The 24,923-nt window shown below is 35.7% G+C and overlaps 1 protein-coding gene across 16 annotated transcripts in view; it reads right to left on the reverse strand.

Moving 5' to 3' along the window:
- MFF (mitochondrial fission factor) overlaps positions 1-24,923 on the reverse strand; it is a 29,130-nt gene that overhangs the window by 2,706 nt on the left and 1,501 nt on the right. Inside the window, exons 2-13 of one of the 16 annotated variants that reach the window (XM_010837032.1) lie at positions 22,909-23,020; positions 21,956-22,130; positions 20,797-21,017; positions 19,602-19,771; positions 14,812-14,900; positions 13,536-13,608; positions 12,557-12,573; positions 11,968-12,042; positions 11,068-11,145; positions 7,251-7,409; positions 3,580-3,612; positions 2,021-2,080 (exon numbers count right to left, since the gene is read on the reverse strand). In XM_010837032.1, the coding sequence (XP_010835334.1) occupies positions 2,021-2,080; positions 3,580-3,612; positions 7,251-7,409; positions 11,068-11,145; positions 11,968-12,042; positions 12,557-12,573; positions 13,536-13,608; positions 14,812-14,900; positions 19,602-19,771; positions 20,797-21,017; positions 21,956-21,993 (1,013 nt within the window). In that variant the 5' untranslated portion in view covers positions 21,994-22,130; positions 22,909-23,020. The remainder of the gene's footprint in view (positions 1-2,020; positions 2,081-3,579; positions 3,613-7,250; positions 7,410-11,067; positions 11,146-11,967; positions 12,043-12,556; positions 12,574-13,535; positions 13,609-14,811; positions 14,901-19,601; positions 19,772-20,796; positions 21,018-21,955; positions 22,131-22,908; positions 23,021-24,923) is intronic. The other 15 variants (XM_010837034.1, XM_010837035.1, XM_010837033.1 and 12 more) reach the window with 15 other exon arrangements.

A 24,923-nucleotide genomic window follows, 5' to 3' on the forward strand; every position in this document is an offset into this window, starting at 1 on the left:
GGCACATACATCATGTTTTTAACACTTTAAGCAAGTCCCCGTAACAAAAAGCACATTATCATACAAAGGGGTACAAAGGAGTATGAAGAGAATTATATTTTTCATTCAGACATTTTAAAGACAAGTCTATTTAGAAAATCCTTTTGTTATAAATGCTACTGAAAATAATTCAAAAATACTTTAATAAATAATGTGAAACAATTTTTAATTTTATAATCCTGCAGTGCCATCATTCTGAACACCGGTTAGAATTATATAGGTTGCGGTTTCAATGACACTTGGTGTGTACTGACTTCAGATAACCTAGAATGATCTCTAAATACTCCTTTTATGGCTAAGTTAACTTGCTTTCTCCTAATCTGCTCTTTCCTTTATGGGGGAATAGAGCAAATACACTGGAATATTGACAGTAACTGCATCAGGCAGAGAAGTAAGCTACCAAGTCAGTAGGTGATCTGCCCTTTGCGTCATGAGAATAGAGCAAATATACTGGAATACTGAGGATAACTGCATTGGGTAGAGAAGTAAGCTACTAAGTCAGTAGGTGCTAGAACTATGGGTTTACAAACATCTGAATTCCTCTTAACATTAAGCAGAATTATTAAATGGTTAGTGGAAAAAAAATAAAGGTTGAAGATTCCTCTTCTCTACATTTTATCCTCAAAATAAAAGTTTTCTATTTCTGTGAGGTCATATATGAGAATAAATAATTGGGGGGAAAAAAATCAAACAACAGAAGCAACTGCTTCAAAGGTAAACAGACCCAGACTGAATGCAGAGAAATGAACTGTAACTGAAAGGAACTCCCCACAACTTACATTCTGAACTAACTATAGTTTTAAATATCTGTAAAGGAAATCTTCATTTGCTAAGAAATCTAAGGATATGCAAAAGACTCTACCTGTATAATTCAACTTAAAACATGTGTGTTTTAACCAAAACATGTATTTATCAGACCTAAAATATCTGTAAGCAATTCTAAGTCAGATCACTGGCTGAAAATAACAGAAAAATAAAAGGATCACAAATTTATGAGAAATATACAAGGAAAAACTTGTTAATAATGTAAAAATAAACTAGTCAGTTGAGTGGAATGGGACTCCTAAGGACAAATTTTTCAATTTTCCAATCAGAATTTAGTATTAATGAGAAACCCATGTTTCCCTCTTCTGCCTGAAGATGAATGGTGCCAACTTGCTTCCTCTCATCACTGAAATAATGCTGCCAGTCTGAAATCTACTGCTGCAGATGTTGCTTAAAATGAAACTGGCTCTGAAAAAATTAAAGTGATGGTATCATTATTGTACCAACCATTTCTTTTCTAACCGTACAACTTGGGAAATGAGATTTTGGGTACTTGAGAACCTTAAGTATTAGTATGTGCCATTCTATCTGTCCTTGTGCACGACAGGAAGAAATACCTACTTTAGGCTAAGCATAACTCAAAAGTGAAAGCGACAAAATAAAGAGAGAAAAGCTTCATCAACAGATGACAAAAATGCTTAAAAACTAAATTCTCTTTCTAAACATTTAACTTCTCAGGCTGTCAATCCTAATTTCCCCAATTTAAAATGATGCTTTACAGACAAGTTTATCTATACAGTGAAAGTGATGAAGTGACACTATAGACAATTAACAACTAAAAAGGAAATGCTGGACAGAACCTCAGGCAACAATTAACATAATGCACATAAAGCAAGGTTTAAGATTCTTTTTTTTCAAAAAAAAAAAGATTCTTTTTTTCTGTGTACTAGTATGATCATATATTAAAACTGTGTTTAAATACACTGTCTTAGATGTTCACATGGTAATGTATTATAACTTTTTCTTTATACTCTCTTGGCCAAATGTCACAAATGATTAGACTGTTCTTAGAGAAAAGCAGGGGGTCCACCTAGAGAAAACTCTAGAAGTTAAAGCTATAATCTAAAGACGTGGCTACTGCATGCATTACATCCGGCAAAATAAAACACATTCAACCAACTGTTCACCCTGGTAATTACAAAGTCTCAGAGTTTACCTGACGTTGTCATGATGAGGATTAGAAGTGGCGGCAGCAGACCCACCACGCAACACAGGTCTAAGGCAGGTTTTTGCAGGAGAAGGCACAAGACAGAATCAGGAAACAGAGAGTAATAAAATAAAAGCAAAAATAAGACAAATAAATGTCAAATAGGATTATATTGTATGTTTCAATACAATATAATATATTTCAAATACTTTACGTATCTTTGTCTTGCTATCCTCCATGTTATGACTTTCATGAACTGAACATTTTACAGTGAGTTAGAAAACACAGGGAACCTCTTATTTTCGTAACAAAATAGCACCAACACATAAAAAATTTTTTTGGTGCTCATACTTGACATCCTACTAATTCTGTTCCAAACGTGTAACTCCTCTCTTCGAGTTGGAAAAAAAAAACCATCAGCAACTTTAGAAGCATGTCAAGAACTGGTTAGTAGCACCTGCATGGTAATGGCTACTCGTCTGGTATCAACAGCTACCTCGAAAGCTAAAAATCTGAAGTGACTCCCACTTCCCACAATTCCTTGCCTCCACCTCATTAATTTTGCTTAGTGCCTCGTATCCTAATACAGCCGGGTCTCACGCAAACGCTCAGCTCCCAAGAGCAGAACTGGAGCTCAGTTCTGGAGCTGAGGAGGTCAGGGACAGGTCTTGAGGCATAATACAGCACATCACAGGAAGTGCAACTGAATGTGTGCGTCTGATCCCGAGAGGCAACCAGGAGTGACATACAGGGCTGCTGGAGACGAAGACTAAGGTGCACTGGAAAACTGTGGGGATTTTCACTGAGTACACACTTTGATTCTAGAGGACAATTAGTTCTCTACCGGTAAGAGGTAACCTTTTCAATAAATTTTACTTTTTAAATCAGGAAACAAAGGCTCTATGTGGTCACTGGTCAACTCCCCCAAAAGTAATCAGCAATACTTATAACCAGAGAAAGGAGGTTGGGGTGCAAAAGCCATATTAAGGATTTGAAGAATTATTATTTTATTTTGAATGTCTCATTCTCTACAGGCTGATCAGGTTTTACCTGAATTTAAGTATAACACAATTCTTAGAGGAAACATTTAACACCAAATGCTACTACTTTTTTTTCTGTGAGTTGGCACAGCTGTAGAATTTTTGTTACAAATAGACCACTATTTTATGTCAAATCAGTTTATAAGAGAAAATCTTAATGCTTAGGTTGTATGTTTCCTAAAGGCACTACTGGTGCTTAAAGAAATTTATAGAACCTAGAGGGAAAGGGACTTTTGAGACTTTTCTTTGTTGGCTAAAGAACGGTAAGAAATCATAATGCTTGAGGCAGGTTTTTTAACTCACCCCATCCTACTAATTCATTTGTTCTGTGACATGAGGAAAAGTTACTTTCTGATCCTGTATCACATTAATGTGAGAAAGGTTAAAAGTGAAGCCACTGCTGTGTGCTACCTAAAGCTTTTTTAAAAAATTCAAGCATATGCTCAAAAGGATCTGCCACATCCAACATATTCCACTGCAGAGATTTCCCTTTTATAATGCAGAGCCAGAAAATAATACAGTCTTTACCTTTCACAACGTATTTCATTTTGTCTTCTCACACTGGCAATTGACACATATAATATAAAAGTAAATTAGACAGGTGTTTGGCAAAGTTAGAAACTTTATTCAAGTACCACTTTCTACTGTAAATATGACTTAATACATTAAAGAATCATTTTAAGTTTGAAAATAAGATTTAATATATTAAAAAATCTTTTTAGGTTTGAAAATATGTTTGTAATTAAAGTGGTAAAAGGGAATGAGATTCAAGACTCTTCCAGGATTAACTTGTATATCAACATTTTTAAGTAAATAAATGGTCTTAGTAGAATGTTATTTGCTAAAAAAAAAAAAAAAAACATGGAAACTGCTACAGTAAGTAAGCAAGGTAGATGTACCGGCAATTACATGTATTTTTTTAAAAAGATAAATTATAAATAACAGATACTGTCTCAACTGCAACTCTGCATTTCTGGGTTTTCCAAGTAATGCATTTACATGAATACTTGCAAAAAATATAAATTATTTACAGATTGGCTTCTTTTTCTATTGAATCAAAGCCAGAAATAATCAAGCCCCTTCTTTTTTTGGACTGTGCTTGAGCAATATGTGGGATATTAGTTCCTTGACCAGGGCTCGAACCTATGTCCCCAGCAGCTGTAAGTGAAGAGTGGAGTCTTAATTACTGGACTGTCAGGGAAGTCCCTCAAGTATAAAACTTAAGCATGCTTAGCATGACTAATCTGAGTACTTAAATAGTGTTCTTTCAAAGGTACTAAGTTCCTTTTTTTAAACATTAATATTTTGTATTGGAGAGTGAGATACAGAGCTCTAGAAGGTGTCAGGAGATGTGAGCATTTCCTAACTAGCAAGGACTAAACAGCATTTTTAAATCCAAAGAACACACCTGGTACTTGCTATTTCAGATGTTTTGGTAAATTTTTTTTCTTCTACCTCAGTTTTCCAAATGCACAGCACTGACCTATGTAAGTAAACTTTTCTAATGTATACCTAGAATTTAACTTTGTTTTCACGTTGAACTTGGTTTTGGGTCATATAAGTTCTCAAGACGAGAAAACAAAAACAAAATACACAAACCTTTTAACAGTGACCCTCAGAGTATAAACTAAAAATAGTTCTTATGCCAAGCAACTGCAAAAATGCATTATTTTATGATAATAAAACAGGCAGAAAGGTTTTTTTCATTCTTTCTGTCAAACAGTTCTAACTTTATTAAATGTATCTAATGCTATGGCTTAAGACCAAAGATAAGACACTGCATTAGCATAACAGCCAGGAATAAAAAATAAGAAAGAAAGAAAAGATGTACAGAGCAAGAAACATAAAAGCACTTCAAACTTTATATGCAATATTATTTAATAGTCATGCAAGTAGAACATTATCCAAATTTCACATTCCTATTTCTTGTATCTGATAAGTCAAGCTAGACCGTTCTCCTAGTAGAAATAAAAACTAATTCGACATCTACAACTCTGATTAAATCTTGCATAACACTTAGATTAGTAAATACATTGGGGGAAAAAAAAACCTTTCAAGTTGAAAGCAACCAATAATACTAATGATAATCCACTCTTCCAGGTTCCAATGTATACATACAGGAGCAAAGAATTATTACCACAACTACTTTATGAATTTTTTAAAAATCTCACTTAAGTGAATAAGAAAAATACTTCCTTCCCAGAAAAGGGAATTTTAAAATTATCAATTTATTTCAATTAAAAAAAATCACTTAAAGCTCGATAATTTTTCATAAATAAAAGAATATAAAGCAAATTTTACAATTAATAAAATTCCTTATTTTATACTTTTGAATTTAAGGCAAAACTGTTCCATTATGGATTAAAAAAAAATCCAACTATTTTTCCATATACTGCACTGAGCTGTGTGTATGCAGGGGGACGGATCTTTGTCATCTATATAGGATTTATAAAACATCTTTCCCATTCATATATTTTCACTGTAATAGCATTTGATATAATAGAATCTGACCTAATAATCTAGCCTCTTCTAAGGACCTATTACAATTAAAAAGTTAAAGAGAATACCTGGTAAAGAATAAATCTATGTTAGGGAGGGAGAAGAAAACAGGCATTTGGAAATACTAGTCAAGTGCCAGGTACTTTATATTCAATATCTTTTTAAGTATCTCTCATGACACTAAACAAAAAATTTGAGGCCATCTTTATATCTTAAAATAAAGACAGGGGAGGAAAGAAGAGTCCTCACAAGAATCCAGAAAACTAGGTAATATTAGTTTTAACAGATGAAGAAAACAAGGCCCAGAGAAGCTAGGCAATTTGTCCAAGGTCAGCATGTGGCTAATTACTCAGTGTGGTGGACCAAGAATAAACCCGATCCCTTTAATCCAAGCTTTTTGTTCTAAACCATGATGCTTCTTATAATCTAATATAGTCCTTGAAGCTTTAAAGAGTGTAAGAGGGACTCTAAACCCTCAGGGAGGGATATATATACACACATATATATACTCATAATAGGGATATATATACACCCACACCTATACATGAATACATGTACACATAGATGCAATTTTGCCCCTGCCATGAGCTTTCTCTGTTACACTCTTTCTAGTACGGCTTTAAGTCCCTGGGCCCACACGTATGGGAACTCTGGCAAGGGTCAGGAAGCCTAGTCCAGCGGAACGACGGGTGTTCATCAAGGATGGTGAAACACCTGGGGCTTGTGTGAGGCTCAAGAGCAGGTAATAAGCAAAGGCTGGTTCAGAGCAAGTCACGAGACATGTCAGTTCCAAAGGTAAGAATGGTTTACTGGAAAGCCCTGCTTAATTTATTGGGAATTCTTCAAAAAGTAAAGTTAACAGCCTAATAAAATGATTATGCAAATTCAAGCACTGACTCAACAGAGTTATTACTACATAAAATGTTTAGAGTTGAAGTGAAATTGACTGTACTTTCCTCACATTCTGCCAAAAAGCTCTCAAATTTCATCTTTTTAAAACACTATCTATTAATGAAGCAAGGAGAAAAGGTATTTGAAATAATGGCAAAAAATTCATTTGAATGAACAATTCTAGGTATACTACTGGTGATTTTACCTGGAGACATTCAAAAGTGAGACACGCCATCCATACTGAGAACAATCAGTATTATTAATAAAAAGACAACAGCACCTGGGATTTTTAGCACAGGCTTAGAAATCTCTAGTGAAGAGGAAAAGAAAAAAAAAAAAGCCCTAGCAGCTACACTGACTTCATCTTCTCAGATTTGCTTACTAATCCAACCACATTAGTATCATAAATGATTAAAGACTTACTAACAAAAATGAGTACAATTCAGCCCAACATCCCACACTGGATCCAAAAGTACCCCTCAGCATATCCAAAATGGAATCAAGTACTTAGAACAGCTCAGCAAGGTCTTGGGGGAAAAAAAAAATCTATATTTTCCATGATTAGATAGTTATTAACTGTATCCCACCCCTCCCGCCATACCTCGACTGAAGAGAAGCTAACAGAATCTTCTGAAATGTGAATTTTGGACAATAATTTCAAATTAAAAGAAAGCAAAGCAAGCTCTTTAAATCACTGCATCTGAGAAGGAGACAAAGGTGCAAACACAAAAGGAAGACACCACAGTCCACTAATAAGGAGCCAAAAAATAATGCAGAAAAGTTGACAAGAGTCAGTGATGGCCAATCACCTGCGATTTTCATCCAGCACATCCAAGATCTGCTGGTAAGCCCTACGAGTGGAAGACTGGATAAGCGACAAAATGCCACGAGCAGAGGAAAGATTAGCTCCGTCTTCAGGTAACATACGGGGAGGGCAAACCCGAACCTGCGGTGGCGACGGTGTCACGCTGTTCACACAAGCACAGCAAACGAAGAGAAAAACACTCAAGTCAGATTTTTGTAAAACCCCAGCTCAACATTTTCCCAAAACACCCATATTTTAAAAATTGGCTTAGTTTTCTTGCCCATTTCCCCCACCCTTCATTTTCCCCCAAAAGAGTCAGGCCAAATAAGTTAATAAACATGTTAAATTGTTTCTGTGGTTTTTTTAAAACCCAGCTACCATGAAGCATCTGTAACTGCGTAGCTTTAAGCATCAAATTAAACAGACTGAATGTGAAAGGACAACTTTAAGAGGGAGGAGAACTACGGCAGAGCATCTGCAACCCCCGGCTCTGGAGAAACAGCGTTCTTAGTGTAAACCCGAGCCTCTAACAAACCACATGGCACTGCAGCTTACAGATGATCAGAAGAGTAAGATAGGGAATTTCAGGATACAGGCGTCAGGCAAAGTTTACATGCATAAAACGAAAGGGATTCCGTGAAAACGCCAATTTCAAATACTTCACAAAGACAATGAAGCAATTAGTTTATAACGAGTAAATTTAAAGATGAACCAAAGTTTCAGAAAGCTAACAAAAAGCATTTTGATTACTCAATTAAAGCATACGTTCCCTGGCTAAATGAACAATTCTGTGAATACACTGAAAAGGCAAGGATACTTCTTAAATTATCCAGATGTAGGTTAAATGATCATTTTTTGGCTTCTCAGTGACAATAATCTTGGTCATTCTTTTATGTGTGAGTTGAGACTTACAATGTCTTTGGTTCCACTTACAGTTTCTCCTAAAAGCTAAGCACGTTTCAATGAAGAGATTTTACAGTTCTAATCTGGATTCTTATTTTCAGAGAACTAATTTTAGAGCATGATCAGCAATATGAGGTATTTAACTGATCTAAAGACTTGGCATCCAATTTGTTACAATAAGATGTTTTGTTACAATAAGAGAACTATGGGATGCGGGCTCAATAATTTTTCTCAGTGTCAGGGCAAGAACACCTTAGACTAAGCCTCATCCTTGCATATTATATACAAAAGAGTGAAGGTAGAGAAGATAGTGAACAATTGAAAGATAAAAGATTGTACTTTGATCCATGTAAGCTTTTCTTACTTAATATTTTTGGGAACCAAGAAATGAGTAGGATAATTTTTAAAAGGGTAACTATCATCTAATATCATTCCCAGAGTCCCAGAAAATTAAAAACAAAATCTTCTCCACAATTTTGTGAATAACTTTCAATGTCTTGATGATCCAAAGCAAAAAGTACAAAATACATGAAAACCATGTTTTCTAAAGACTACTTAAAGAGAGATTTAAGCCAAATATTGGCATACTGAGAAAATCTGTCAGGGCTGATCCACCATATGAATGAGGCCTCATGGTGTCAAGATAAATGTAAGTTTTCAGATGCAGACTCATGGATGGTCACCTGAAACATCTGTCCACAGACTAGGAATCTTCTGGAATACATATAGCTTATCAACAACAATAAATATCAACTGATCCATGGTACTCAGCAGAACCCCAACTGGCTATCCAAAAAGAGTAAAAGAAACAGTATATCTGGGGCTCAAAGTCTAGGTACTAGGCTTGTACTCAACATTCTCTTCAGGCAGCATAGAGAATACCTGACATTTTTGCTCCTTCTAAGAAAACAGACTCAATTCATGTTAGAAAAGTGTGACCAGAGGCAGGAATAAAATGGCCAGTTCTTCATCAACATAAACAGGCACCCATCTGACACTGTTCTTAACAGCAACACCATCATACCTAGCTAAACTGACTTAACCAAGTTTTAAAAGACTATTCAAGACAATATCTACTGACATAATTGAAGCTTTTGTCTTCATATTCTGGGGCTTAAACTGAACACTGCATATACCAATTTGAAATAGTATATAAATGAGCTACCTATATAAAGTCTATGCTGCTGCTGCTACGTCGCTTCAATCGTGTCCGACTCTGTGCGACACCATAGATGGCAGCCCACTAGGCTCCTCTGTCCCTGGGATTCTCCAGACAAGAGTACTGGAGTGGGTTATATAAAGTCTATAATGATCTCTACTTAGAATTATAATATTAGAGCAAAAATGCCAACAAACTGAATCCAAATCCATGAAAAAACTTTGATGGATTTTTGCCCATCAGAATTCTAAAGGAAAGAAGGCTTCCTTGCAGTAAACTCACTTTGTCAGAAATAAGCAATAGGAATTGTTTATTTAAATTCTAAAAGTACAAGTGTTTCCTGTCCATACATGAGAAATCAGGTCATCAAGCATAAATTATTTTCAGATTAACTGCAAAGCATTCTTCAGCTGGAATGCACAGAAGACTGAGTTTTAAAAAGTCTGTAAGATCACCTTCAATTTTAAGATTCTACGATCATAAAATTAGAATATGGTACTAAGTGGGAAAAAACCATACACAGTCCTCAATGGTAACTTAATAAGAAACATACTAATGTAGAAAGATAAAATTAAAATTAAGTCTTAATTAATGCTGCTGCTGCTGCTAAGTCGCTTCAGTCATGTCCGACTCTGTGAACCCACAGACGGCAGCCCACCAGGCTCCGCCATCCCTGGGATTCTCCAGGCAAGAACACTGGAGTGGATCGCCATTTCCTTCCCCAATGCATGAAAGTGAAAAGTGAAAGTGAAGTCGCTCAGTCATGTCTGACTCTTAGTGACACCATGGACTGCAGCCCACCAGGCTCCTCTGTCCATGGGATTTTCCAGGCAAGAGTACTGGAGTAGGGTGCCATTGCCTTCTCCTCATTAATGCTAGTAAAGATATTTCATCAAAGGTTAACATCAAAAACATATTTGGATTTCAGGTTGTTTTCAAAAGAAAACTTTTTCTCAAAAGTTTCAAAGATTAGTTAAGAAACTTAACTTTTCATAAACAACGTTTCATAAACAGCAAAATCAGAGTAGCAAGTATTTCATACACTGATGACCAGTTTGGGCAGTATATGTACAGATTAAATGCCCTTAATGGTTAATCTATTTCTATCTACAGATGAACTGAATGATTAAATCATAAGACGACCATAGCTACACGAATTAGAAGAAAGAGTCTAGTAATTCTTTCTTTTCAAAGCTTTAAGCAGTCTTGCGAGTCTCTTTAAAAATAAACAAATCTAAGAACAAAAAAAGAATAAGCCCCGTGTTAGTGATAGGCCTGATGCTACCTGGGATGCCCGGCACTGGGGGTATTAACCATGACAGGAAACAGTGCTTTCAGAGCTGAGTTTCATCTCTGCCCACCCACCCAAAGTGGAGTGACTTTGGTTTTTTTTTTTTTGACACATGAATTCCTGTGAAAAATAAGTAAACATATTGCAAAGGCACTGAGATTATTCAAGCAAATGTTATAGTATTAGTGATTTAATAAAAATGCATGTTGATGACAAATTCATCCTAGTAATGTTACAAAATGGCAAAATCTCAGCTTTACCTTTTTCTTTTATAAAAGTAAGGAAATTTTGAAGAATGTACTTATGTTTGTCATATTATTTCATTAGTAATAGCTCTCTCTCATGCCTATATGAACTTCTTACTATGCGAGTGTTGAATAAACAACACAAGCCAATGTTAGAACTCAAATTTAAATGAAAAGTGACTTGGCATAACTTTTATTATAATGTAAGTCCAAAGCAAAACACCTCTTTTTTCCACGGGTTTTCATAGGAATAGTGTTTCTCAAACTGCGAGGATAATCTCTTTGGTGAGGCTCCAGTTTACTATATTCCAAAAATACAGTAAAGGTAAAACAGTCAGAAAGGGAAGAAAAAATTTTCACTGAATCACAAATTTTGCACCATTTCTCTTGAAATTTTAAATACAGATAAAGGTTTAATTTCTTGCCACTAAGGTAATTTACTAGTTCTTAGAAGTATAATAAGAGAATCAGAATTAATAGAGAAATCACTGGTTGTCAGAACGGTTTCTGGTCCTTGAGAACTAAACTGGCTATTGAATCTCATACCACATGCCAAAGTGCCCCCTCCCCTTAAGAGGCCACTCATTCCCATCCCGTGCTGTATCACACACACAGAAAGAGTGGGTTTAATGATCTCAAAATATTATTCCAAAGCTTAATTTTAATATATGGAATTAAAAAAAAAAACTTAAATGACTCGTTATACTTAAGACTCCTTTTCGCCTTCTGAGTGAAAATAAACAAGAAAAGATAGTGTGTTAAAATTTTTTAAAGATTGAAACCACTGAATCTGGTTGAACTGAATCCACAGAGAACTCATATGCCAACCAAAGCAAAATAAAGGAACTAGAAAGGATTTTTGGTATGAATTATTCCATTCTACTTTCACCATTATACTGCAAATCATACATAACTTCCTTAGTTGATCTAGCTTTTTTTTTTTTTTAATAAAGTGTTTGATAACAGCTTGAGAAATCCTCAAACAGAGGTACTTAAAAGCCAAACAGTAAGAGAATTAGGGCAGTACATGCCAATTACCCGGTGAAGTATTAGTGTCACATAAGCCTGCAAAATTAAAACAACTCCTAATTGTGAAAAGCAGAGCAGACAGATAAAATCTTACGTGTACTCCGGTGTAGAAATCGGTGCCTGGAACCTTGAAATTTTATTTCTTGGGGCAGAATCTGATCTGTGCCACCTTAAATAATAATTATGCTTCTTTTACATATTCAGCTTTTATAACACAAAGAAAAAAGCTAAATACGAATCTGCTGATCATTTTCATGTCAATAATAAGCCCTATTATCTCTTTGAAAGTAAGGGAGAGAACAAGGCCAGCGCTCCTGCTCTTATACTCCTATGGACTTCTATTCCTAAATCCAAGGAATAAAATAAGGTGGAGGCAGGCAAACGTTCATGCACAATGACACATAATCAGATCACATCACAGAGAAAAGGCTGAAGTAGGTAAAGACAGGAAGAGTCCAATAATTACTTTGGTAGAGGTAAAATACAGCTGACCCATGTTAATAGTTTCTTCCTTACCGTATTACCAGCATTAAATACATAATTTGCTCATTATATAAAAATTTGAAAGTTTATCAAACGTAGATTCTTAAAGATGAATACAATTATAAATAATAAAATTAATAACAGCAGCAGAAGAAAGGGCAAGGTCACACTATCAACAAAAAGACGGTTAAGTATCTTACCATGGTAACATACATAACTACCAAAACAAAAAGTATGGTTAAGGAAGGTAAGCATTCTATTGCAAAAAACTGTATAGTTAAATATTCATGCTATTTTTACAACCAAAAAGTAAAACATGAGATTCTGTTTTATTAAACATCTAGAATAGCAGACCCCAACCTTTTTGGCACCAAAGATTGGCTTCATGGAACACTTTTTCCACAGACAGAGGGGCAGAGGCGGGATGTTTCAGGATGATGCAAGCACATCACATTTACTGTGCACTTTATTTCTGTTTGTGGCAATCTCAGGACATTCTGCCTGACGCTAGAGTTAGTGTTTGTGCTCCCATGAGAATCTAACGTCATCACTGATCTGACAGCAGGTGGAGCTCAGGCTGTAATGTGACTGACGGGGAGTGGCTGTAAATACAGAAGAAGCTTTGCAGGCTTGCTCACTTACTGCTGTGTGGCCTGGTTCCTAACAGGCCATGGACAAGTACTGGTTCGTGGCCGGGGAACTGGGGTAGAAAATGCCTTTCAAGGGACTTAAAGAAACAAATAATTCAAATATTAGCTAACTTTGTTCATCTTTTCTGAGGAACTTTCATCACTGGTAACTGCAAAAATATCTATGAACTAGTCATTTACTCTAACTCATGCTTCACAAGGCTGGTTTTTATATATTATAGAGCAGAGCAGTTTCCTTTCTTGTCAACTGAACTTAGCTATCAGTAATATATACTGTGCGAGGGAAAAAAGTGATGCTATAGTAAAATAGTCCTATTTTTATTTCATTATGGGAAATTTCAAAGTAATCATGGACCTAAATAAAAAGCAATATCTTTATATAACAGGAAAGTTAATTAGAAACTTTTGGTGCCCTAAAAAGTATTACAAATAGAAAATAACAAAAGCCCTTAGGTTTATGTTTAATCATTCTGAGAGGGTTCTAAATATCAAGAAGCCACCTTCACCATAAATTAGGTAGTCTTTTCACCTTTGTGTAACATATTTTAACATAGTCTAGAAAAAGGAATTCCATGGATTGGCGATCACTGCTAGCCATGGACCTGCAGGAAAACATACAATTATCGCAAAAAATTTCATTATTAAAAATGGTTGAATCTTTCAGATAAGCCTTCCCTGAAGGAGACATATATTCTTTCAAACTTTCTATCTTCCTATATTATGCTTCAGAATAATTATAACTACTTTAGGAAGCATTTCAAGATTCTCCAAGAAATGAAAACAGTTACAGTTCTCCTTTGCACCTAATGCAAAAAAAGAGAGATTCAATCCCCATCAAAGTCCCTTCTGTGTCCCTATATTCTTTAGTCAAGCCCAAGTTAAAACTTCATATGGTTTAATACAAATGGCATAATTGTATTGTATGCTATTTTCCATGTAAATTTAAATGTCTTGCTTTTTATCTAGGTTTGCAAGCTGTAAGGGACATTATCACCTCCTGATTCTTTATTCGTTCCCAGAGAAATTAACGTGATGCCTGACATCAAATCAGGTTCATGATAAATGAGCGTATGAAAGTTGAAAATTTAATGAGGAAGAAACAGTAATTTATATAATTTAAATCACCAATGGCTTTGAAACTTAAAAAATTCTGACCAGTTTTTAAAGGGATATTTTATTTTAAAAACCAATCAATTTTAATAAAACAACAAAAATGACTTGTCCAATTTAAAACATCTAATGGTAGGGGTAGTTTTTAAGACCAGGGTATGATAATGTAACCAAATGAGAAAGAAAGGTTTACACAAATAGTCCTTTAAACAATGTACTTAAATTTTTAGAAAAAGAAAAGGGTCTAAGAATTCTGTGACTCAGTAGGAAGAGAGCTAAAAAAATAATCCTGGAAAGCAAAAAAAAAATGCCATTTGCTTATGCTATATTCTTTACCATGGCTCATTAGAAGCAGAGTGGCTAGTCCTTTTACAATCTAATCACAAATTAAGTAACCTGAAAATGAAGATGTTTCCTTAACAAAGTGTTTATGCTTTATTTTCTTTCCCCAAATTTAAGGTTATAAAGAGTACTACAGAAATATAAAACTGATGTAAATGTATTACATAATAAACTGCAAACACTATTACAAGTAAATGACTTTTTTCTTCAGGTTCTTAGGTATAAAACATAACACTTCATCCTTTTTTTCTTTCTAAATATTTGAGAGTAAGTAAATCATTTAGAAAAGGATGGGACAGGCAGTGTATAGAGACAACTATGAATGAGATACAATGCTTAGTGGTTCTACTCACATGGAGTCAGTTTTGACCAGCTGTCCATTTTGGCGAACAGCATTTTCACTCATAGAGCGTTCTCTTTTTAGCCTGCCAACTGCACGGATCTGTTAGGCACAAAGAAAGGGAAAGGAATGGAAAATATTCTTAGTAGTCTAGTAGTTGCTTAGCATCAAAAGGACCTTAATCTAAGGCTACTCACAAAATTAAAAAATAACACAACCATGAATTGCTACTCGGTGTGTGTATTATATGCACGGCATGTTAAGGAAAAAACCTCTACTTACTATAATGCAGATAAACTGGGGAATGTTTATTTTCTTTATGAAAATAGTGACTTCTAGTTGCTTTTTTAAGTCTCAATCTTACCTGGTACAATTATTAATATTTTTATTTATTATAATTATGCAATATACTTACATTCAGTTCAGTTCAGTCCCATCTGACTCTTTGCAACCCCATGAACCACAGCACGCCAGGCCTCTCCGTCCATCACCAACCCCCAGAGTTTACCCAAACTCATGTCCATTGAGTCGGTGATGCCATCCAACCATCTCATCCTCTGTCATCCCCTTTTCCTCCTGCCCTCAATCTTTCCCAGCATCAATACTTGCATTACTTAACGAACAGTTCACAACAGCTTTTAAAGGCACTTACACTATAGGAAATGGGATAGATTTGTAAATATTACAAATAAGGCTTCTGAGGTTAAAATAAATTCAGATTAGTTTAGATATTTGAATGGAGAAGGCAATGGCACCCCACTCCAGTATTCTTGCCTGGCAAATCCCATGGATGAAGGAGCCTGGTAGGCTGCAGTCCATGGGGTTGCTGGGAGTCGGACACGACTGAGCGACTTCACTTTCACTTTTCACTTTCATGCATTGGAGAAGGAAATGGCCACCCACTCCGGTGTTCTTGCCTGGAGAATCCCAGGGACGGGGGAGCCTGGTGAGCTGCCGTCTGTGGGTTCGCACAGAGTCGGACACGACTGAAGCGACTTAGCGGTAGCAATTTGAAAACTAAAAAAAATCTCACATGCTTAAATGTTTTAGTATTCTAGAAATAGTTACAATCTTCCACCTTACATGCTCTTCGTACAAAATGTTATTGGTCTCTTTCCATTAAATAGATGGAATTAAAGGATGAATCTATGTTTCCTTCCCTTGAAATTAGATGGGCTAGTGACTGCTACAGAGATGATAAATGTGACTTCTGAGGTTAAGTTAGAAACAACACTAAGGCTTCTGCTTTTTTCCCCTTTCATTGTTTGGAACAACAGCACCAAGACCCTAGCGGCCAGACAGAAAGGCTATGTGTGGTTATACCAGCCAGTAATCCTGGCTGAGGTCTACACAATAGCTAGTTATCAACTGACCTATGAGTGAGTAAGCCTTCAGATGACTGCAGCCTCAAGCTGTTGAGTCATCCTGAGCCTTTGAGACTTCCTAGCCTAGGCCCAGATAATATACAACAGAAACAAGCTTTCCCCACTATGCTTGATGCAAACATCTCACCGACAAAATCCATGAAAAAAATAAGCAATTTTCTATTTCAAGCCACTAACTTTAGGGTGGTTTAATGGGCAGCAGGAGATAACTGGGGCTTCCCTGGTGGCTTAGACAGTAAAGAGTCTGCCTGGAATGCAGGAGCCCAGGTTCAATCCTTGGTTTGGGAAGATCCCCCTGGAGAAGAAAATGGCAACCTACTCCAGTATTTTGCCTGGAGAATTCCATCGACAGAGGAGCTTGGCAAGCTACAGTCCATGGGGGTCACAAAGAGTCAGACAGGACTGAGTGACTAATAGACACACACACACAGGAGATAACTGAAACAATGGTAATCACGAACTTTTCTGCTTAAAAAAAAATTTTTTTTTTTTTTACTGGAAATACCTCTGGCAACTTAATGGTTTAAAAAAAAATAGATTTTATTGTAAATGACAACTGGTATGTGAACCAACAGACTTGAAGATTAACATTCTCAAAAATGCAAACCCAGTATCTATTAATGCTCTTAAAAAAGACCTGGGAATAGATCACCAGGGTATAAGCACCATCAGAGCAGAAAACAATCCTGTATTTCATGCCAACAAAACTTAAAATCATACTAAGTGGCGCATAACTTCAAAGCGTGGTTTAAATTTGGTTATGATTATGAACCACTTACCCATCTGAACAAAAGAAAAAAAAAAACCAAACAGAAAAGGAGTTGGCTTGGAGCCTACTGCAAGAGTTCTTCACAGTTAAACCAAAAGTCAAAATTACTTGAAGGCATTTATATATAAAAACTAATCTTGGACAAATCAATGCCCATGAGGTCTTTGTTTACTGGTTCTGCAGATTTATTCAGATAGATCTTATCTCTCCCTCAAGAATCTGCTCAGATGCCTTAATATTTTCCCCTATAATGGTCTGTTTTATTTCATATAATTTTTAAAGGTCATACTCTATTTATAGTTATTACAGAATGCCGCCTATATTCCATGTTGTACAACACATCCTGGTAGCCTGTCTTACACCCAATAGTTTGTACCCCCGATTCCCCAATTCTTAATGCCGACCCCTCCACTAATAACTGCTAGTTGGTTCTCCATATCTGTGTCTGCTTCTTTTCTGTTACGGTCACTCGCTTGTTGCGTGTTTTAGATTCCACGTATAAGTAATATCATATAGTATTTGTCCTTCTCTGACTTATTTCATTTAGCGTAATATCCTTCAAGTCCATCCATGCTGTTGTAAATGGCAAAATTTCATGTTTTATGGTTGAGTAGTGTTCCACTGTATTTGTGTGTGTCTCTGTGTGTATCTCACGTTTTCTTTATCCATTCATCTGTTGATAAGACACTTATTTCCATATTTTCTGCCAGAAGATGCTAACTTTCATAACAGTGATATTTGTACCTACTGATCTTTTAACATCAATTAGAACCATGTGCTAAACATACTATACATATTATTACACCAAATTCTCTCAATAATCTTATGTACTTGGCATTATTCTCTTCTTTATTTTAGAGATGAGCCTTGCTTTGGAACAGTTAAACAACTAGATGAAAGTTATGTGGTTAGTAAGCAGCAAAGTAGGCCCTCAAAATTAAGACATTCTCAGGCTCAGTTTTTCGCTTCAGTGCTATACACTTTGGACATTTATCACATTTGACTAAATATCATAATTATTGCAGGAGTAAACCCCACACAGGCTTAGAATCTAGGTCTACTGAGGGAAATCTTAGTAAAAAATTTTCTATCACTCATCCTTTATCATTCAGAAAAAGGGGGTGATTTACAAAAACATAAGTGCCACTTATTTATTATTTTAAAATAAAATATTATTTTAATATAAAATAGTCATTCACGACAGTGCTCAGCTTGTTTTCAGGCTGGTTATCCACACCAAGCAGTGTCTAAAACAGTGGGATCATGAAGCTAGAAAGGCAAATAAAACTAAATGAATATCAGAGGGAGGGTTTCTCTTCTGGCAGAATCCTCATTCCAAGACAGTACTATTCACAGCCGTAGAGGTCCTTCCCTCACTCAGACCACTGTGAAGGAAGCGTGTCTCACTGTCCTATCTTACCCAAAAGCTTAAAAGATGTCTGTTAAATATAGTCCTGCTGCATTTACCTCAGTGCCTTTTCATCATGTGAAGATTCAAAGTCAGTACTTTTCATCAAGCAAATATGTGGAATGTCTAAACTGGCACCTGTATTATCTGAGTCACCTCAGCACAAACTTCCAGCCTAGGAAAAGGCTATACCTAGTACTGGGAAACTGCGCTCCTGTAGATTATGTGCATGATTTACCCTCTTAGGAAGGACTATATGAAAGATGAAAGACAAAGGCAGTTTCATTACCAATAAAAACTTATCTTCGCATATTGTCTTTTATTAGAATCATGACAACATAGGAATTTAGGAATTTTAATGAAAAAGTGGCAACTACAGAAATCACAGCAAAGGAGTTTTACAAGACTGGCCCTAAATCAACAGCAAAGGCAAAATCTGAACTTCGCTACTAACATCTTAGTAAGTCCATACACTGCCATACTGAGATCAAAAGGGCTAGTAACCTTACATAACACGGTAACTAACTCAGTAGAAACTTCGGAGCAAGCAAGAGAATAGGTAGTGTCAAGGGGATAAAAAGAGCTTTCGCCAACTGCCAGACAGCTCTTATAACAAAGTGATGCGTTAATTTTTTCCCATGCTAAAATTCCCCAAATTTTCTGTATTGCTTAAAGTGACTCCTACCCATAAAAGCTCTTCCCTCAAGACCCAATGAATGTTAATGCCTTCCAAAAAATTGTCATTTTCCTGAAATATGATATTTAAATTAAAAAAAAAGCACAGTATCATATTTTGAGTATTTATAAACCAGAATTTATAGCAATCAATGGTTCATGCAGAAGGATATTATTACATATTGCTAATGACATGATTTATAGGCTCTTGATGCCTCTTTCCGGAGAAGGCAATGGCACCCCACTCTGGTACTCTTGCCTGGAAAAATCCCATGGATGGAGGAGCCTGGTAGGCTGCAGTCTATGGGGTTGCTAAGAGTCGGGCATGACTGAGCAACTTCACTTTCACTTTTCACTTTCGTGCATTGGAGAAGGAAATGGCAACCCACTCCAGTACTCTTGCCTGGAGAATTCCAGGGACAGAGTGGCCTAGTGGGCTGCCATCTATGGGGTTGCAGAGTCGGACACGACTGAAGTGACTCAGCAGCAGCAGCAGATGCCTCTTTCACTTTCGCTGTTGTCTATGTTATTTCAAATTCAGATACTGTTAAAACTCTAGTACTTACTTCTTCATTTTGAGGGGTTGGAGCAGGTCTTTCTAAATCCAGAAAATCTAGCGGTCTTTCACTCAGCGTAAGCACACGAGGTGGTGTTTTTAGAGCCAGAGGCTTAAAGGGAGTTGACTGTATAAGGTCAAGATCTGCTGGTCTTGAAAATGGAATGTCTTCATTATTTCCTGAGAGTAAAAACAATAAAGAGGAGGGAGGTTTTTAAAAAGATACTGGTTTTATTCAAATGTATTTGCCACTACACACCCACCAGGAATAGCTAAAATTAAAAAGGCTAACAATACAAAGTGCTGGCAAGGATGCGGAGCAAATGGAGCACTCATATGTCACTGATGGGAACATAGCAGGGTACAACCAATTTCAAAAATAGTTTGACAGCTGTTCATAATATAATGTGATCTAGCAACTCATTCCTAAGAGATATGAAAACACGTGTCTTCATAGCAGCTTTATTCTTAATAGCACTAAAAAAGGAACAACTCAAATGTTCACCAACAAGTGAATATATAAACTAATTGTGGTATATCCACAGTATTAGAAATAAAATGGAAGAACAATCAATATAAGCAATAATATTGAAGACTCTCAAAAACCTAACACTAAGCAAAAGAAGCCAGACCCAAGAGTATATAATATAGTGTTATCATTCTATTCATACAAAATTCTGGGAAAGATAAATCTGATCTCTGGTTATAAAAAGGAGATCATGGTTGCCAGAAATTGAGGGGTAAGAACCGAATAAAAAACTGTTCAGGGTGGGATAATGAAACGTTCTATATCTGGACTGTGGTAGAGTTACATAGGAGTATACTTTTGTCAAAAATCATCAGGCTATCCACTTTAAAATTACACACATTTTATGTACGTAAATAATACTTCAATAATTATTTGAACTATTAACAAATACTATTTGAAATTTCAGACTATGGTAATTAATAAACTTTTTGAAGAAAATGTAAAGTTGCATTTCTCAACCCCTTTCCTGTGTGCTCAGTCGCTTAGTTGTATCCAACTCTTTGCAACTCCATGGACTACAGCCCATCAGGGTCCTCTGTCCACGGAATTTTCCAGGCAACAATACTGGAGTGGGCCCCAATCCTTTTTCTAAATATTTTGAAAAGTTCAAAAAGTTTTCATAAAAACATGTAATATAAAGGTTTATCAGACAACTTTATAAACAAATATAAAATACCTGCTACCACAATTCTCTCTGGAACTTGCATAATCACACTAGCGTTTGAAACTCCTTCTTGAAATCCTTGTTCCAGGTCAGCATTTGGTGGTGCTACCTTTAATTTTTCTGGGACCCTCATTCGCTGACTAATACCTTCGGTGTATTCCATTTCATACTGAATTCGACTAATTTCCGCCATCTCAGCAGCAGTGGGAGAAGGAAAGGCCGCCCCACTCACTCTGCGGGCAAAAAATTTACAGACGGGGTGAGTGAGTGCTAAAATGCCCGTCTTCTCTATGCAGTGAAGTTAGAAGACAATACCTTTAGAAAGAGCACAAGAAGACTTCTCGTTTGTGAGTACTGAACACATACAAAGGAAAAATGCAAGACTGAAGAAAATGCTTTTCTCAACATAATACCTTCCCACTTAGTTGAAGTTGCACCTTGAGTTTATTACTTAGGAGCAGATTTTTAAAATTTGTGTATAACTACAACATGAATATGCACACAGATACACTCTCCTCCTCCTCACTGCATAAACAGATAGGCATGCTGCTTATAACTAAAAACCGCCGAAAATAAAACTCAAATAGAAATTTCCTAGTGAATTATTTGAAGGGAAGCTGCTAGGACTTTATAAAAATGAAATTAGAAACTGCTATCATGCATGGAAAAAATAAAACTTTTTAATGATGAAAATCAGATTCAGAAGGTAAATAATGTTAATTCTCAATTTACTAAAAAAGAAGCAACCCCCCTGAGTTTCACAAAATACAAATTAAAACGTCTCTTACTGAATGTATACCTGATGACTGAGATGAAATTTTGAAAATCAAATAAAGAATATACATTAATAAAGCCTTAATGTATGCATTCATTTTGAGGGACCATAGTGTGAAAGGTTCACACTATTCATCATTTGTACTGAATATATTTGCATGTATATTTAAAAAAACATGACATGCCTTCAAAGGGAAAGGCAAAACATATGCACTGCAAAATCTTCTAAATTAGAGAAGCATCCATGCTCCAAGGAAAAGCAGCAGAAAGGAAGTTGCCCGAGATAAAAAAAATATTGATCACGATGTAAAAGATGATTAGCCTGTGGGCAATCAGCTTTAAAGCCACTATGTCTCAAGCCTATAATACCAGCTCAACTGAATAAAATGTCACTGACCTTCCTAGTGATGTGTCATTGCTTGTTCTTTTACTCATTTTTAATACAGTAAACACACGTCTATAAAAGCTATTAAAATACTGCTACCCTGGAGTTGTTTACTTTACACAACAATCCCCTACAGATCTGAACTTTTTTGGAGGTGTGCATAACAACACGGACACTGCTTTTCCAGCTGTAAAAAAGAAAGAATAAAAATCAGTATTTCAACAATTCATTTCATATGAAAACTACGAATCAAAGTAAGTATCTACTTAAAATTATTTTTGGATTTCAACCAAAACCAATGTTCAAATCTCTCATAAAAAGAGTTCTTTACCTCAAAAATCACAAGGGCCATTTTAAGCATACTCACTATACTATGATTTTGCAAACAGGGTCAAGAAAAGTTAAACAAACATATATACAAATGTGAAGTCAGATTAGAAGAAAACATTTTGTCACAAATTCCTCTTAAGTATTATATTCTGAAGGGGGGGGATCCTTTTCTTTTTTAGACTGAGTACAAATGAAGAAATCACAAAGATAATGTAAAAGGCAGAAAAATGTATTTGCAGTAACAATATTTGATGTATAAGTAATGATTTCTTTAAAAGCAAATAACTTTGAAAACTAAATTACACTAAGTTTTCAGTGAAAGATATTATACTTAAGTCAAGGTCAATAAAAATTAAAGACAATAAAAAAATCAAGGAGTATAAATTTAAGTCACAGTGGGGACATTTCCTAAACTCCATGTCAGAGACATATCACACATCTCAAACTCCACGTCACTGACATGCTTTGGAGAGATCTTAGAGGCTGGTTAAGGGGCTACACCCTGACAATTGGTTAATTATGACTGCTAACTTGCACCTTTTATTCTTTACCAAAACGTGTGAATTTTAAGGATCTGGCATGCAGATGGTTTAAAGACTAACACAACAGACCCAAAAGAGATAATTTTTACTCACAAATGTGTACCAATTACTGCTTGCTGTTTGGCATTATCTGCTTCTGTGCTTCATATTAAATCCATTAACTTGCCTCAGTATGCACGTGCTGGATTTAGAGCCACTTTTGTCCCTGGGGGAGAAAAAACAGGAGCTGACTGAAAAACTAGATGATACTGACATCAGAGATTCATTGCTGGAAATCCTCTGCATGATGAAAGCCACTAAAGATGCATAGCCTTACATTAAAAAAACCACTAAAATAAATAAAGAAAAAATGAACAAACTTACCACCAATTTTAGGCCTGGACAGAACCCTACAACCATTCACTAGTTAATACAAGATAAAAGACTACTGTTTCTGATTTGAATTAGAAAAACATAGCTGACAAAATATACATATGTTTAACAGAATCTTAATACTTAGGTGTATATGTAAGTGTATATATACACACACAAATTAAGGAGAAACAAATGCACTGGCGAAATTTTCATCCAGCTACTTTCATTCAGTATTTAATTTCATTCATAACTTTAACTCAGTATTTAATTTGAACCAGTAACACATGCACACGGTACAAAGTACACAAGAACATACAGAACAATAAAGTGTCCCACTGATCCCATGCTATATAACAACTCAGGTCCCCAGAGGTAACCTCTTATCAATTTCTGTGCATCATTCTAAATAAGAAATGAGATAGCCTTCTTATACTTACATGTACCTGAAGCACAGTAAAAGCTTGTATTTGGAAATAACACTGAAAGAGACACTTCAAAAGGAGTACAGCCTTAAGACATTATGAACTGAAATTTTATAATAATAAACAAGGGATGCAAATTGCTAGAACAGTATCTCCCCAAAATGTGCTGTTCTCTTCACTCCATTCACTACATTTCAGCCTTCATATTAACTTTCCACTACTACATAACATGGGTCTCAACATTTCATTCTACAGCAACATCTTTGTTTACAAGACTTTCTGAGTTTGTAAAGTATCATGGATTTAAATCACCAAAGATGGACACTGAAAAGACAACTTCTAGAAAAAGCCAAATTCTCCTGTTGCCAATCTTAGCTACTTACAAGGTAGATTAAACTTTCCTACTAAGATTTAACATTGTACTGTTTTAATTACTGGCTTTTCTGCTTAAGCAAATTTGATCAAAATCTCATTTTTTCCCCTCTCTCTCTCTCATTAGACTATGACATTTTTGGTAGTATCTTTTGGCAAAAAAGAAAATAAATTTCTCATCTGGAGTTAAGACATTAACTCCAGTTTTGTCACTTACAATCTACTAGGTACATGAGTCTCTGTGATATAACTAAAGAGACAAAATCCTTTAATGTACACATACAAAAACAGGTAAAACATAACTCTTAAAACAAACCCTCACCCGCAAACCACCTAGAATCAAGTCACATCCAGTATCCTGTGACAGAAAGTGTCCCCAACTTGGGCACATAATGAATCAAGCTTTATGTTCTCATTTTCTGTATTAGAATGCTGGGATCGAAAGACACAGCCCAGGAAGTCACAGAAAGAACTTGGGTCAAATTGATCGTGGTTACAAAGATTTCTATAATTCCCCAAATACCAAAAAAAAAAAAAAAAAGGCCAGGTTGTTTGTCACTTATTGTGTGGACCTAGTTCAAGGCTTTTATACTGATCACCCTATTTCAGTTCTCTTTTCAAGCAACTATACTTAAAAAGAATACATCTGCAATGTGGGAGACCTGGGTTCGATTCCTGGGTTGGGAAGATCCCCTGGCGAAGGGAAAGGCTACCCACTCCAGTATTCTGGCCTGGACAATTCCATGGACTGTATAGTCCATGGGGTCGCAAAGAATTGGACATGACTGACTTTCACATTTAAATAATGGGTGTATAAGAAAATCACAGCGTAGTAACCCAGGATTCATTTTTATTTTTAAAGAAAAGTCACTGAAAAGTTGGAAAAATACGAGTTAATGAATTTTAAAATAAGGCTATCAATCCACAGGAAACAAGTTTCAACACCAAAAGGAAGATAGT

Source organism: Bison bison, unplaced genomic scaffold, assembly GCF_000754665.1.
Source record: "Bison bison bison isolate TAMUID 2011002044 unplaced genomic scaffold, Bison_UMD1.0 scf7180017864068, whole genome shotgun sequence".
Taxonomy (NCBI): domain Eukaryota; kingdom Metazoa; phylum Chordata; class Mammalia; order Artiodactyla; family Bovidae; genus Bison; species Bison bison.